Below are 14,566 nucleotides of genomic sequence, written 5' to 3'. Positions count from 1 at the left end.
CCCATCGCCCTACACTCGGCCAACAAAAATCTTATATCTTATTTATTTTAGCAGGTCAATTCCGCAAAAAATCAATATTGAACGATTCGTTACATAACACTTGTCGGTAGTTCGATTCGGTGAATGAGTTGAAATTAATGTTTCCATTAAGAATGCGACGGTCGATTCCTACTATCTGGAACTGATAAGCCCTACGAATGTTTTATTTCGAAAATCATTCATTTTAAGTGAATGCATTTACCACTGTTTGCCGCAGTAGTAGACGAAATCTGTGGTAGTAAAAGTTCCATAAAACCTCGACCTACTAGCCCGGATTTTGTTCTATCTAATATTCAAGTTAAGGGTTTTCATGTAATCATGATACAAATGTGTAAATGAATAAATAGTTTTCAAAACATCATTTTTACTTTAAAAATTTTATTCATACTTGACTTTTATAGTGAATCTTCCTAGTACTTGGGTAGAATTGAAGACATTTTTTTTTTGATATTTGGCACCACCACTAAGGTGTTTGTTCAACTCAATATCATTGAAGTTTCCTTCGAGACTTCGAAAAGAGGTACTTAAATGAAATGGAGTGAAAAATGTAGGAACCTCCTAATATTCTTAACATTTTACCAGTTTTACCTCAAAAATTATAAAAATTGACCAAACAAACCAGGATATTAGGAAATTAAGAATAATTTAATGTAAACAAATTCTAAATTTACTAATTAGAACCATGGGCAGCACTTTGTACTTCATTTCGCTGCTTCTCCAAATCTTTATAAGCCTGCATAGCTAACTCAAGTGTGGCCTTCTTTGTGGAATATTTTTTTATATACTCCTCAATCATTTCTATTTCAGTGTCGGAATCAAAATTAACATTATGAATCTTTGAGAACAGCTTCAACAATTCCTTTGCCTCATTAAGATGGATTGTCTCAATCAGTTCCAGCAAGAGGTTGTCAATATTCTTATTCCAAACTAGAAAAAACGTCATTGCTCCAAAGTGCCTTGTAGATCTGAGCAGTTCAAAACCATTATTATCATTAGCATGTTGGTAAGTTATTGAAACCACTTGCTGATAATTAGGCTCATTCGGTTCGAACTCTATGCATGCTCTGTCTAAAATGAACTCGTACTCTTTGCGGTCCAACAAGCTTTCGAGATATTTCCCAAAAAACATCTTCGCGGGTTTAAGAGATCTCTCCTTTTTTGGAAAGTATATTTGATTTATTCTGTTTCTCATCTCCCACTCTGCTTCTCTGAGTGTACCGTCTGGCTCGCGAACAACGATCAATCTATCTGAATCTTTCACGCCAAATGTAATGTCAGTGAAAACCATTTTGCTCTCGTCCAATCCTTGCAGGGCAGGATCTCTCGAGAGTACCTTATTTTTTGGTATACGGACTGCAACTACTGGAGGTATTTGAAGTAATTCTTCTGTTGTTTTTTCGGCTTCCTGGATTGCTTGTTGGAGTTGTTCATCAGTCATAAATTTGTATTCTGGTTCAGATATTTTTGTGTCCCCCACTTTCCTTCTTCTATTTACTTTGGCCAAATCAACTCTGGTCAGCGAACGAAGCAGATGCTGTACTTGCTTGTCGAAGAATAAAGGGGCAGGGTTCTGTTCTTCGGCTGCAAACAAAAATACATAACCTCAAAAAAATATTTCAATTTACGTTCTTACAATATTCGATTGCCGAATAATTTAGCAAACGGAAACAGGCAGCACATGTTCTAGTTTTTGAGTAACTGTCTGGTTTAAAACTCAAATTGTAAAGTTTTCGGGAAATATGCCTTAAAGCAGCCATTTTTCCACTTCTTTTTTATTAATCTATTTTTCAAGAAGATGACTCTGAAGTTTGAGAGCTCGAAGCCAAGCGGTATAAAAAAATGTTCGATTTAAAAAAATATATTGAAAACTGTTTTCTTGAATTCAAAATATTCTGATTCTATGCAAATGCCAAAATGAATGTGAATCGAAAAGTATCATCAAGAAATAATAATTTATTATTCTTGAAATTTTGCAAAACGGATACGATTTTATCATGAAAAAGTCAATTCAAAAAGAAGCTATGAACTAATCAACCATTCTACTTCAGTTATGGCAAAGTATTTTGATACTATGCTAGAAAAACTGTTATTCGAAAATTATCATCCGGGTTCGTTCAATCATCGCTATTTAAATATTGGCTCATCGATTCCAATTTTGTGACAATATATGTGTATTCAATGATTATCATTCGATCCATGCTAGGAAATGAACGTTGAAAGGATATGGCCTCCTTAAACTTATCTTGTACAAATTTCGAAATTTAAGGTTTGTTGAGAAAAACACATTCTAAATACATTTTTCTATTCTACTACATTGATTTTGGAAAATAGGTACAAATTTTCCATGAAAATGTTGTCCCTGCTTTTCACAATACATTTTCAAACCGACCAAAAACTTGAAATCTCTCATTGTCAAATTGTCTATCTTGAATATTTTTCTAAACTTGATCTCTTCAGGAAGAAATAAAGTGAAACCAGCTTTAACAATCTTGTCTTTTTTTTTCAAACTCATACGTCTACTAGTCAAAAAATAAGATGAATGTTCAAATTTCGCGGGCTACGTACATTCGATTAGAGATTTTTCATTTTATATGTTGGTATACTCGTCTCGAATATATGTTCACAGTTTGAGCTGCTTAACATGTTTAATTTGTTGGTGAGAGGCATAAAAGGTAGTGTTTGACGATTCTTTGCTATCGTCAGAGTCAGAAAAACGTTCATAAGTGGTTCAAGCTCTTCACAGAAGGCCGAGAAGATTTAAATGACGAAGCGTGTCCTGGACGCCTCGACACCGTATTCACCAGACTTGCACCCCTGCAACTTTTTCCTGTTCCCGAGATTGAAGATAACTATGGAAGAAAGGCGTTTTCTGATAATTGAGGAGATAAAAACCGAATCGCTGAAAGAGTTCAAGGTCATACCAAAAAGCGCATATCAGATCTGCTTCGAGGATTGGAAAAACGCGGGCACATGTGTATTATATCTGCATAGGACTATTTGTTTGAAGGTGGTTGTCAATGTTTCGTGGTGTATTTCATCAGTTCGGACTTCTATTGTCTAATATAAAATAAATTGATTTGAAATACCTGAAAGAATTTGTAAAAAAATTAAAAAGAATAATCGAAAAGTTTGTTATTTCTTTGTAATTTAAGTTTTTTGTTTAATAAAATTATTATACATGCTTGTATGTTATTTGTTTGTAATTTCAGTTTTTTGTTCAATACACTTATTATTTTTCGGTTAATCTTTTTAATTTTTTTACAGATTCTTTCAGGGATTTCAAATCAATTTATATTATATTAGACAATGGAAGTCCGAACTGATGAAATGCAGAGGACTACTATGACAAAATATAAATTGATGAATAAATAAATAATTTTTGAGAAAAATGAATATTCACCTTATTTTTTTCAACAGACAGCGTATATTAATAAAAACAATCAATAAAAAATATAAAATATTTTTGTCAAAGGGAATTGATCATTTCAATTGCAAGGTCCATTTCATCTTAATTTGCACAATATATAATATTTTTTGCCAAAACATTTTCAGTCACATCGTTTTTCATTGTTTAATCTGAAATCGTAAATGTTATGTTTAAAATATAATAATTTTTTGGGTATTTTTATTTTTTGAGAATATCAGCATCTTTATGGTTACTTATTTGTATCACGATGATTAGTACTGGAGAACATAGTTTTAAGCAGTATACGAAAAAATAGCTGATCAGGAAATTTAGAAATATTCTCAATTACCACCCTGAAACAATTCAAATTACTATATACATTGTTCGCCTCACATATGCGATAACCAATCTTGTTTTTATACGTATAACTGGTTCTCTATACTACAGACTTTCAAATTTCATTAAGATTATGAGTCAATTGAAATCATGTTTGGCCGCCGGTCCTACACACCCAGTAGAGAGAATACCAAATTTCAGAGGTTCGCAAACGAGTTATTATCTCGATCGGAGACAAAAGACCTTTCTTTGACCGAAGGGTCATTAAGTTGAAGGTTGTGGAATTGTAATTAATAAATAGCGCTACTAGTGGGGATATTCGAAAAGTAAAATCAGATCATCAGTTGTTTAGCGTACTTTGACCAGTCACGTTGTTGCTTCAGTATCTAATTTGTTTAAATTATTGAAATGGAAATAGGAAAAGTTTTAGTGTCTGATGCAGTAGATGCATCTTGTGTCGATCTTTTGCGAAAGTTTTCGATTCAGGTTGACTGCAAATATAAACTTCCCAAAGAGAAACTCATTGCAGAAATCCAGGTCAGTATAACACAATTTTAATTGTTTTTTAATACTCTAAATGAAAGTTTAGTGCTTTAACTAAACAAAAAATATTTGTGGCTGGCAATATGAACAGACACCAAAAATATTCACCCGTAAATAGTTTACATACCTCAAAGTACCGACTGACATTTCTTTCTTTTTCTTAAATAATGTAGACTACCGTGACTTTTAATGTCTTCCGATATAATATTCGAAGGTACCGTGCATTAATTTAGAAAATTGTTTGACATTATATTTTTCTTTTTTATTTATTTGAGTGATTGAGCAGATTTAAATGCTTACACTTGATGGATGAGCAAACACTATTATTTGAAATATATCAATGCATTTTCTTTCCAAGCAGCAGAAAAAAATATCTAAACTGTGATTGATGAGAAATTACATATTTCCCATCATGAACTATTCACAAAATTGCAAAATTGCGTTTTGGTATAGTTCTCAGAAAATAACAAATAATTTTTCAGGAAATAGTTTTTTTGTTGTCTCTAAACATCCAATCATTTTTTTTATTTTCAAAATATTTTTGGAGAAATTCATATTGGCGTTTTCGGAAGCGCACTAATACGCAAGCGCATTGCCATATATGTATTATTGAAAATTACGACCTTGAAACTCGAAATTACGACTTTAAACTCGTGATTTCGAGATTAACATCGAAATTTCGAGTTTCAAAGTCGTAATGTTCAAGAATATGTGGACCATTTGCGCTTTACACTCGAAATTTTGACTTTGATCTCGAAATTTTGTTTTTGAACTCGAAATTTTGTGCTGAACACAACGAAAGCGCAGAAAGGCCATATATTCTTGAAAATTACAACTTTGAAACTCGAAATTTCGACTTTAATTTCGTTTAAGCTCGAAAATTTCGAGTTTAAAGTCGAAATTTCCAGATTAAAGTCGAAATTTCGAGTTCGAAGTTGTAATTTTCAAGAATATATGGCCTTTCTGCGCTTCCGTTGTGTTCAGCATAAAATTTCGAGTTTATACCCGAAATTTATACTTCAAACTCGAAATTTTGACTTTGAACTCGAAATTTTGACTTTCAACTCGAAATTTTGAATTAAAACTCGAAATTACAACTGTAATCGGCATTAAAGTAGAAATTTCGAGTTTAAAGTGGAAATTTTGTTTTAGGTAAACACCACGGAAGCGCAGAAGGGCCATATATTTTTGAAACTCATAATTCCGATTTCAATCTCGATTAAACTCAAAATTTCGAGCTTAAAGTCGTAATTTCGAGATTGAAGTCGAAATTTCGAGTTTCATGTTTTTTTGCGCTTTCGTAGTCTTCAGAATAATAGTTAAAATATTTGCACATCATACAGGTTGTAATGGCAGATTCCAAGGTTGTCGGATGGCAGGACAATTGATGGCCGAATATCGTCTAGAGTTCAGCAATTTAAAAAAACAGTTCTTGAGAACTAAAAGATTCATTTCAATGTACGATAAGATTAAACTCTTATGGTGCAATTTCCGGTTACATCGCTTCAACGTCTTCAATTTTGATACAACACTGATAATACACCTTTCTCTCACTAATCTTGCAGGATATCCTTCGAAAATTACTGCAATCTGTTAAAAAAAGGAAATACACATCACTTGCAACCTTGATAGTCTGGAACATCGAAGAAAAGTTGGATATTTGTCTCTCTATACTTTCACGGGAAGTGTTCAAGTGACTTGGCACATTTGATTCCACCAAGAGTGGTGTATATCAGAAATACGCGACGGACTGTGGCTGCTCATCGTTTTGAGGTACCTACAACTCAGTATACACCTCAAACTTCACTGTTCAAGAAAACTTTCATTTGGAGAACGGCGTTTATGCGGAATAATCTTCCCGAAAACGTTTTTCCAAATGGATTTAATCTCCAGCGATTCAAATCGGATGTGAATCGCTACTTTCGCACAGGCACCGCTCTGAGAGCGCCTTCAGGATTTTCCTGTAGTGCTTGTGTTTAAAAAAAACACGAGATCTGAAATTAAGATCCATAATTATAACAAAAAATTTCAGATTGGTCATTTTTGCTCGAATGTACGTAAATTGACGATATAATTTCGAATCATAATAATTCTTTCAGATGAATAATGTTATTGTCCACCGGGAAATGAGACTCTTCTTTTTTTATAGTTGTCAAAATTTTGAGAAAAAATACTGTACTCAATCCAGGGAGCATTTTATACCTTAGACCTTGGGCGATTATATTCAAAAGCGAGGCGTTTTACCTTTTTATATACGCAGGAAGTATTATGAGTATAACTTTCAATGCGTAATATTTTTCAACTTTTACATTCAAAATTAACTATTGTTAATGTGTTTATAACTTTTCAACATATCTTATGTTGTAAAAATAAGTTGAACACACAAATATTATCTACTAGTTGTTGCCCGCGGCTCCACCCGCATAGAATTTGGTTTTTCACACTAAATTTCGTGAAAGACCATTTCAAACAAATAGTTACAATATTTTTTATTAACCCAAAACTTCAGGTTTCCAACTTCAAAACTGACGAAATTCAATACAATCTTTGGACTCCTACCTTTTCCTCTTGGGGGTGGAAATTCCAGATTCTCTTTCTTGATGCTTATTTACACTATACAAAGAACCTACCTGCATATTTCAACATTCTAGGATCAGTATCTTCGGCTGTACGTTAATATGAGAGTGTCAGTAAATCAATAGGTTCCCTTTCTACTTATTTAGGCGTGAAAGAGCCACAAACATACATACATTCATCCATCCTCACAAACTTTCACATTTATAATACTAGTATACGAAGTTTACAAAGAGTTCAAATTTTTCAGGAGATAGTTGAATTGAAACTAACAACTCAAAAAAAAAATATCTGCTTGCTGGCAAGCAGATATTGAAGAAGAAATTGTCCTTTCAACGTCAATGATTTTTTTATAGTTCTGTTGAATTATATGAAACAACTACTATTTAAAATCGCAGCAAATGAAATACCTATATTTCAATCTGATTTTCATGAGTGAAATTTCCTTAAAATAAATATCTATAAAACACCTATAAAAAATATGATTTTGATATGATTGCAGGATTATGATGGTCTCATCGTTAGGTCAGATACGAAAGTATCTGCAGATGTTATCGAAGCGGGAAAGAAACTGAAAGTTATAGGAAGAGCTGGAGCAGGCGTTGACAACATAGATTTAACTGCTGCAACTGCTAAAAACATAATCGTAATGAAGTAGGTATACTTTTATTGAGATCAACTGTGGAAAACTGTGTCGAAACTATTTTTCGGGCTTATTTGCGGTGGTTTGCATGTTTTTATGCTTGGAGTTTCGTTTACAACTGCGGTAGATATTATCAAAGGCCATGAGGCAACAGACTGACTGATTTTTTTGTCCTCACTGCACAAACTACATTGCTGAAAGTTTGGATCTGTTTCAACTAGAGCTTCAGAGCACGTCTATTGTATCACCACCCTTGCCAATGTCTACCGCAGTTGTAGACGAAACCCCACTCATTAAAACAATAACAATCCACGGTCAACTAACCTCCGATACAATTATCTCCGCCCGATAAAGTTTACACTCTTCGATCAGCTCTGTAAAAATTATATAAAGATACTTCATTGCTTGACTAGTTGTTCTTGAATGATTATTTTAGCACTCCTGGAGGAAACGCTATTAGCGCTTGTGAGCTGACTTGTTCGCTCATCACAACCTTGGCTCGAAACGTTGTAGCAGGCGCAGCTTCCCTGAAGGCGGGCAGATGGGACCGAAAACTCTACTCCGGTCATGAACTTTATGGCAAAACTCTGGCGATTTTGGGTTTGGGAAGGATCGGCAGAGAAGTAGCTATCAGGATGCAAGCATGGGGGATGAGGGTATGGACAGAATATTTTTTATTGTTGCTATTAGATTTTCAAGAATTTTCTCTGATTTTAATTATGAAGAGTAGTACAATTTTTGTATCAAGTCATAGTAATGAAATATTTTTTTTACGTTTTTATAAAGATATGTAGATTAAATTTCGGTGCAGGTAAAAGTTACATTACAGTTCCCCGCTCGGTCAATGTTGTCCAAGCGGGAGTGTATTGAATTTTGCAATGCGAAAGGAATATAATATATGAGGCCTCAACGAAATGAGCTAATCAATATTCTTACAGACAGCGAGTCTTCACTTTGGGTATTGTTTGATGAACCCAAGAGTCACATCGCGAATGATCTGCCAAGAACTTCAGGAATCAAATGAAACGAAAGAGCTGATGAGTGTACTGGGTACGGGGCCAAATCGGGAAATGGGCCGATTAAAAAAAAGAACTAGGAAAAATATACCTAGAAATACACCCCGGTAAACTTTAATGAAGGTGCCGTCTGAAAAAACTGAAGATCTGTCTCGAAAGAGAGCAAGGGTAGGTTCAGAATAATTACAGAACTAATTACTGGACACAGTCTATTTAGATCAATTTTTAAACTAGACCCCAATCACAATGCATTCACGATTCAACACCAGACAGAGATGTTTCGACCCGCCATATGTCTCATCAGTGATGCAGGGCCAAACCACAAATGCATTAATGAACTCAACTGTCCTCCTTTCCTTACGAAGACGCCAAACACAATGTGTTTGGGCTCCAGTTGCTTTGCAGTAAAAGCTGTAGTGTAAGGCAGAAGATGAATCTCATCGCGGTCGATGTCGAAGCTTGGCTTTAAAACTGACTGCCTTGGGGAGCCTCGATTATCTCTGATATTCGATGATTGAGTATAATACAAAACAAGATTGTTGGAAAAAGTATCATGAAATGAGGGAAAGAAAAACGCAATGAGCCCATGAGTTTACAGTGTTTTTCGGAGACATGGAAGTGATGGATAGATAGATGGAAATAGATACAAATATCCTAGGATTTCATGCCATAATTAGAGATAAAAACTATAGCATTTCTGCCATTTGCTCATGTAACTTTTTTGAAATGGAACACACATAATTTTTTTGGAGGTTGAAACAGTTAAGCTCTTAGATTTTCGTAGTTTCTAATAGAGGTAGCAAATGAAGACATAAAAACTGGGATGTTAATGTAAGACATGTACATTTCAAAATTATTTCATGAACACTATATAAGTTATTTATTAAACGAAATGACACTTCATTTCAAATCCAAAATTTATGTTCATAGAACAAGACAATATGAACATTTTTTCGTCTTTCAGATCATGTTCCAATACCTGCAGAAAGTTTGTATTATCTATTAGTCTTCATATTTTAAATTGTTCACCAAACGACACCCATAAAAAAAAGGTGTACATATTCAAACATTGAATCAAATATTTTTTTAAACAATATTAGTAAAATCGATACGAATCAGACCGAGTCGATGATTAATTTTCTCTGATAATGTAAAAATCAATAAAACCATGTAAAGGAACAATTCGTGCAGGCCAGTCTCAACTCCCTACACTGTAGGTTAATGGAATGACACTTATCTGAAAACAACTACTTCCCTGGCTAATACTACGAAGGGCGTTGGATTATATCCGACAGGTGTCAGTGCAGGATTCTTCTCTTAAGTTATTCCTGCATATGCTGTTGGCGATACAATTCCCTCAATAGATTTTCAATTATTGGAACATACTTCCAGACCTATTTCGGGCTGTTTGGCCAGTCGTCAGTGCAAAGGTAATGTCTATCATCAACATAAAGTCGATGATTTCCAGAGGTACTATCCTTTTCTGTACAACTTATGGGTGAGGGGGGGTGGCGCGTCATGAGAGGTATGGAGAGTTTGTTCACATTTGAAGTAAGTGGGACCATAAACCAGTGCCGGTTGGTTTAGTTGATAATCAGAGGGATATTATATATTTATAAAATAAAGCATTTCAGGTGAAAACGTATTCTGTTCAAATAGTTTCTACAGGAAATTTGATTTATTATTTATTAATGATTATGGAAATGAAGCCAGTTTTTCTACCACCTACTAGATTTATATTGATGTATGGCTTTATAATAAAACGCGTGGTTTACTGGGTTAGAATTAAATTATTCCAAATGAACAAATTCAACAATGATAAATGTTAATTTCAAAAGTAATGAACTTTGCTTCATGAAATCAGATGAAGAAATTCATGATTTATTCTCAGATTTGATAAACCAGCGGTACGGTTTGTTAAGTTCGATATCAAGAATTTTCGATTAGAAATCATTATTATTATAATTACGATTGAAGTTTGATATTATTATGCGGTTCCATTCAAAATTGGTATCTAAGGGTCTTTGTCTACCGACATTATGTTTTTTTTTCAATAATTCATGCTGACGAATTCTATAATTACAAAAAATCATTAATGTAAATGAAAAAAATTGTATTCAAAAATGAAAAATATTTTTTTCATATGTGTGCCATAGGTCATATCCATTCTGTGATTAACAGATTAAAAAGCTTTCTGCTCAATGTTCAGTTTATATACTAAATAGTTATTAAATTGATGGATGTAGCCGTTATTACGTGATAGGAGATCATAATGAAAAAAGAAATGAAAATTTCTATGTTTTTTACCACATTTATTTGTAACTAACGTTACTGCAGTTTCGTCCTATATAGACATTCTCAAACTTATACAATAAACTAACAATGATTCATTACATTTGCCAATATATACCATACAGGTACTTGATTGATTACCTGAATTTACAATGCGGATGTGCCAATTTAAAAACCGGAGAGTAAATTAAATCGATTTGATCATTTAACAGGTTGCACCCGCAATGTTTATGCTTGTGAATTTCCAAGGATTCTAAATAATCGAGTTTGCAACCCTTCCTTGCATAGTGCAGAATTTCCGTATCGTTTAGATTCGGAAACTTGTGGCTGCATGCCAAGGAATGGTTTGGAAACGTCGAATCATTTTTTCCCAGTCTGAAGGACCTTTCAAAAACGGTATGCTGAACATGTATATATCCCATATTGTTGTGAATTGTGAAAGTAACTGTTAACAGTTTTCTGAATGTATATTTTTCATCAATCGCTTCCTTTGTGAACATTATCAATTGTTTATCTCCCTAATTACATCTGAATAATAATTAATCATAAATTGCTTTGTTTATTCCATCCAGCATTACATCAGATCTTCAGTTCAATATATCTTATCTGGATCCCCAGCGGTTTGAATAAACATGTTTTGTAATGATATATGATAATCTATGTTTCGAAGTTGTTGATTTAGCATTTTGACGTTCATCATGTACCAATCCGATTTTATTTTTTCATTATTACGTCATAGGATTGAATGATAACAAAATATTTTTAAAGCATGTTTTTAAAATTTATTTCTTTTTTAGACCATCGGCTATGATCCAATTGTACCTGCTGAAGATGCGAAAAAATTCAATGTGGAAGCTTTGGATTTAGAACAAATATGGCCCCAAGCAGATTATATAACAGTACACACACCACTGATACCTGAAACTAGGAGTAAGTGCATAAATATGCTGGTTTTTCAGTATAGCGCGGCTATATAGAATATTAATTGAAGAACTATGATAGAAAATCTATTCACATATAAATGGTTTTAACCTTGAGAGATCTTTTCCATTCGTTACTTCTTTAACTTGCTAGGTAGGATTGGAACCGCTGGCGTGAAATGGATTTATTGAACTACACCAGAATAAAAATACTGCCTCTCGATGTGCGTTTCGCTAACCAAGTTAGCATCATCAGGAGATTACTAAGATTATTTTTGATAGGAACAGAACAGAGATACAAAAAAATATCCACCCAATTCCTAACTCACTACCTTGAGGCCAATCACAGACGAGCAATTTCATACGTTTACAATTGTCTTTCAAATATTTTCAATCGCAAGTTGTACCTCACTGGAAATTTGTAATAACAAAATGAAAATTATTAAAAACCCAAGTAGCTTCATGTCAGACTAACTGGTGAACAGTTTCTTGTCGTAGTAGCTAGAAATTGAATAAAGTAGGTTAAGTTAGGTCAAAAGTGAGTGTGTCTATTCCACCCTCCACCGCAACCCGCAAGGGTTTATTGTGGCTCACACCTATTCACACTCTACCAAATAAACCCAGCTTCTTAACAAAGTCGATTAGCTTGTATGGTGAATGGTCTTTCAGGTCAGATGGTAAAAGTACGGCTCTGCCAAACTCTGAAACCCTGATTCGGTTCCCAGCAGGACAGGCACAAAGTATGCTCTGCTGTTTCATCATTTTCCAAACAGAGGCGACATACACTGTCTTCCGACACTCCGAGTCTCTGCATATGATAATTCAGACGACAGTGACCTGTAAAGAGGCCTGTAAGACATTGTTATTCATCCCTACTGTAGTCCAACAACTGACTTCCAGTGCCAAACAACAGTAAATTGATTTGTGCAATTGATATATATGATTTATCTACAATAAATGCTAACAAACTGATCGTTAGATTTTAAATATTATTTCACGAGTCGAAAAAAATCATCAGTGTTATACATAGATAATCAGATACCACTTTATTTCCAACAGGTACCTATATACCTGCACAAGAAAAGTTTAACAAAATAAAGAAAAGAGAATCGAAACTTTCTATGTTTTTCAATTCAATTCTCATTTCTTCATTATGATTTTTTACCACGTAGTAACGGCTACATCCATCAATTTATTAAATGTTTAACAAAATTAAAAATCATGTCAACAAACCATACCTGAATGATTATCTTTTCTTTCAGATCTGATATGCGAAAAAGTACTCAACAAATGTAAGAAAGGAGTAAAAATAATAAATGTAGCCAGAGGAGGAATCATCAACGAGAAGGACCTACTAAGTGCAATTAAATCAGGTCACTGCGGTGGAGCAGCATTGGACGTGTTTGAGCAGGAACCGCCAAAAGATCCCGTTACATTAGAGCTCATTCAACAAGAGAAGGTTGTCGCAACCCCCCACTTAGGAGCAAGTACGGAGGAAGCTCAGATCAGGGTAGCTGTGGAGATTGCTGAGCAGATAATTGCTCTCACGGGAAGAAGTAAAGATTTCACAGCCACTCCTGGCATCGTGAACAGGAGTGTGCTGAAAAATATCAAAAATATTGACTGAAATAAAACTTATATGAGAATTCACCATTAATTGCTTTTCTTTTGTTTCTATACCTAGAGAATATAACCAAGCTGTCAATGCCGTTGACACCTAAGAAAAAAAAAACAAATATATATATATATATATATATATATATATATATATATATATATATATATATATATATATATATATATATATAGTCCTATCAAAAACTACACCTCACGATTTGATCAAATCGTGAGGTGTAGTTTGTGAAATTACTATGGATCTTCATCAAGTAACAGAATAATTAGTGACTGGATTAACTATAAATCGGTTCAATTCGTGAGGTTGCAGTCAATAGCTGGCTGTTACAAAGGCTGTTACAAAGAAAACTCTTTGTAACAGCCTAGCTATTGACTGCCGTGCGTACTGTAATCCAAGGTCAACCGTGAATATCTGTGAATATTACTTTCAATTTTGAATAATTTGTATTATTTATCAGTTAATATACTATATTTAAAAACATTTAATACTTTATTTTGTAATTGTAAAAATGGATGTGGCCAACGGTGCGGATGTAGAGAATCGGGGTTGCAATGCACTTTAGTTTTGTGGTCAGTGTAATGGGCAAGCTTGCCTCAATGCTGTATCATTGCAAAGTGACAGTGAAGAAGGTAGTGCATTTGACCCTGAAACTCTGGAAGGTCTGGAAACAACGATTCAGGATAACGAAGATGATGATGAAACATAAATTCCTGAACGTCCAGAAGATGATGAAGAAGAAAACTAATACTTTTCTTTTTTACATTATTAAAAATTTAAAGATTTTCACAAAAATTTCATTTCAATTGTCAGAAATGTACAGTTGTTGAAAAAAGGTAAAATCAAAATATATTAACTCACTTTACTTTCTTAAAATTTCTTTTGAATAAATTAATATATATATATAAGATACCTATATAATAATGTGATAAGTATAATATATTATCTAACATCAAAAAATGTATACCTTTTAAAGATAAAATACCTAATTATTTTTATATTTCAAATGTATTTTCAATACATTAAAATGTACAATAATTATTTCATAATGAGTTTTTAATTACACAAAGTAGGTGAGTATTATTATATTAATATATGTGAATTGTAAAAGGTTGAGTCAGCTTCTAGAACGCCATAATGAAGGTATATAGAAATATTTAGCTT

General features: G+C 33.5%; 2 protein-coding genes across 2 annotated transcripts; one reads left to right on the top strand and one right to left on the bottom strand.

Annotated features, from left to right (window-relative positions):
• Nucleotides 1-400: 400 nt before the first annotated feature.
• mRpS22 (mitochondrial ribosomal protein S22) lies at nt 401-1,833 on the bottom strand. Its single transcript, XM_023156588.2, has 2 exons — nt 1,673-1,833; nt 401-1,620 (listed from the first exon to the last, which is right to left on the bottom strand). The coding sequence occupies exons 1-2, from the start codon at nt 1,794-1,796 to the stop codon at nt 710-712; spliced, it is 1,035 nt and encodes a 344-aa protein (XP_023012356.1). The 5' UTR covers nt 1,797-1,833; the 3' UTR covers nt 401-709.
• Nucleotides 1,834-4,005: 2,172 nt separating this feature from the next.
• On the top strand, nt 4,006-13,426 carry LOC111502501 (D-3-phosphoglycerate dehydrogenase). Its single transcript, XM_074184513.1, has 5 exons — nt 4,006-4,318; nt 7,401-7,552; nt 7,978-8,197; nt 11,647-11,779; nt 13,032-13,426. The coding sequence occupies exons 1-5, from the start codon at nt 4,190-4,192 to the stop codon at nt 13,394-13,396; spliced, it is 999 nt and encodes a 332-aa protein (XP_074040614.1). The 5' UTR covers nt 4,006-4,189; the 3' UTR covers nt 13,397-13,426.
• Nucleotides 13,427-14,566: the final 1,140 nt, after the last annotated feature.

The sequence above is a fragment of the Leptinotarsa decemlineata genome, unplaced genomic scaffold (genome assembly GCF_025532065.1).
Source record: "Leptinotarsa decemlineata unplaced genomic scaffold, Ldec_3_MD MMD2_tig00026354_RagTag_RagTag, whole genome shotgun sequence".
Lineage (NCBI taxonomy): Eukaryota > Metazoa > Arthropoda > Insecta > Coleoptera > Chrysomelidae > Leptinotarsa > Leptinotarsa decemlineata.
Note: the sequence above shows the minus strand (reverse complement) of the source record. Positions and strands in the feature narration are given on the sequence as shown.

Bases quoted from the DNA above. Each gene is read 5' to 3' on its own strand.
- LOC111502501 (XM_074184513.1), top strand. From the start codon at position 4,190: ATGGAAATAGGAAAAGTTTTAGTGTCTGATGCAGTAGATGCATCTTGT. The intron at 4,319-7,400 runs GTCAGTATAACA...ATATGATTGCAG, and splicing joins AACTCATTGCAGAAATCCAG to GATTATGATGGTCTCATCGT. The intron at 7,553-7,977 runs GTAGGTATACTT...TGATTATTTTAG, and splicing joins AAAAACATAATCGTAATGAA to CACTCCTGGAGGAAACGCTA.
- mRpS22 (XM_023156588.2), bottom strand. From the start codon at position 1,796: ATGGCTGCTTTAAGGCATATTTCCCGAAAACTTTACAATTTGAGTTTT. The intron at 1,621-1,672 runs GTAAGAACGTAA...TTTTGTTTGCAG, and splicing joins TTATTCGGCAATCGAATATT to CCGAAGAACAGAACCCTGCC.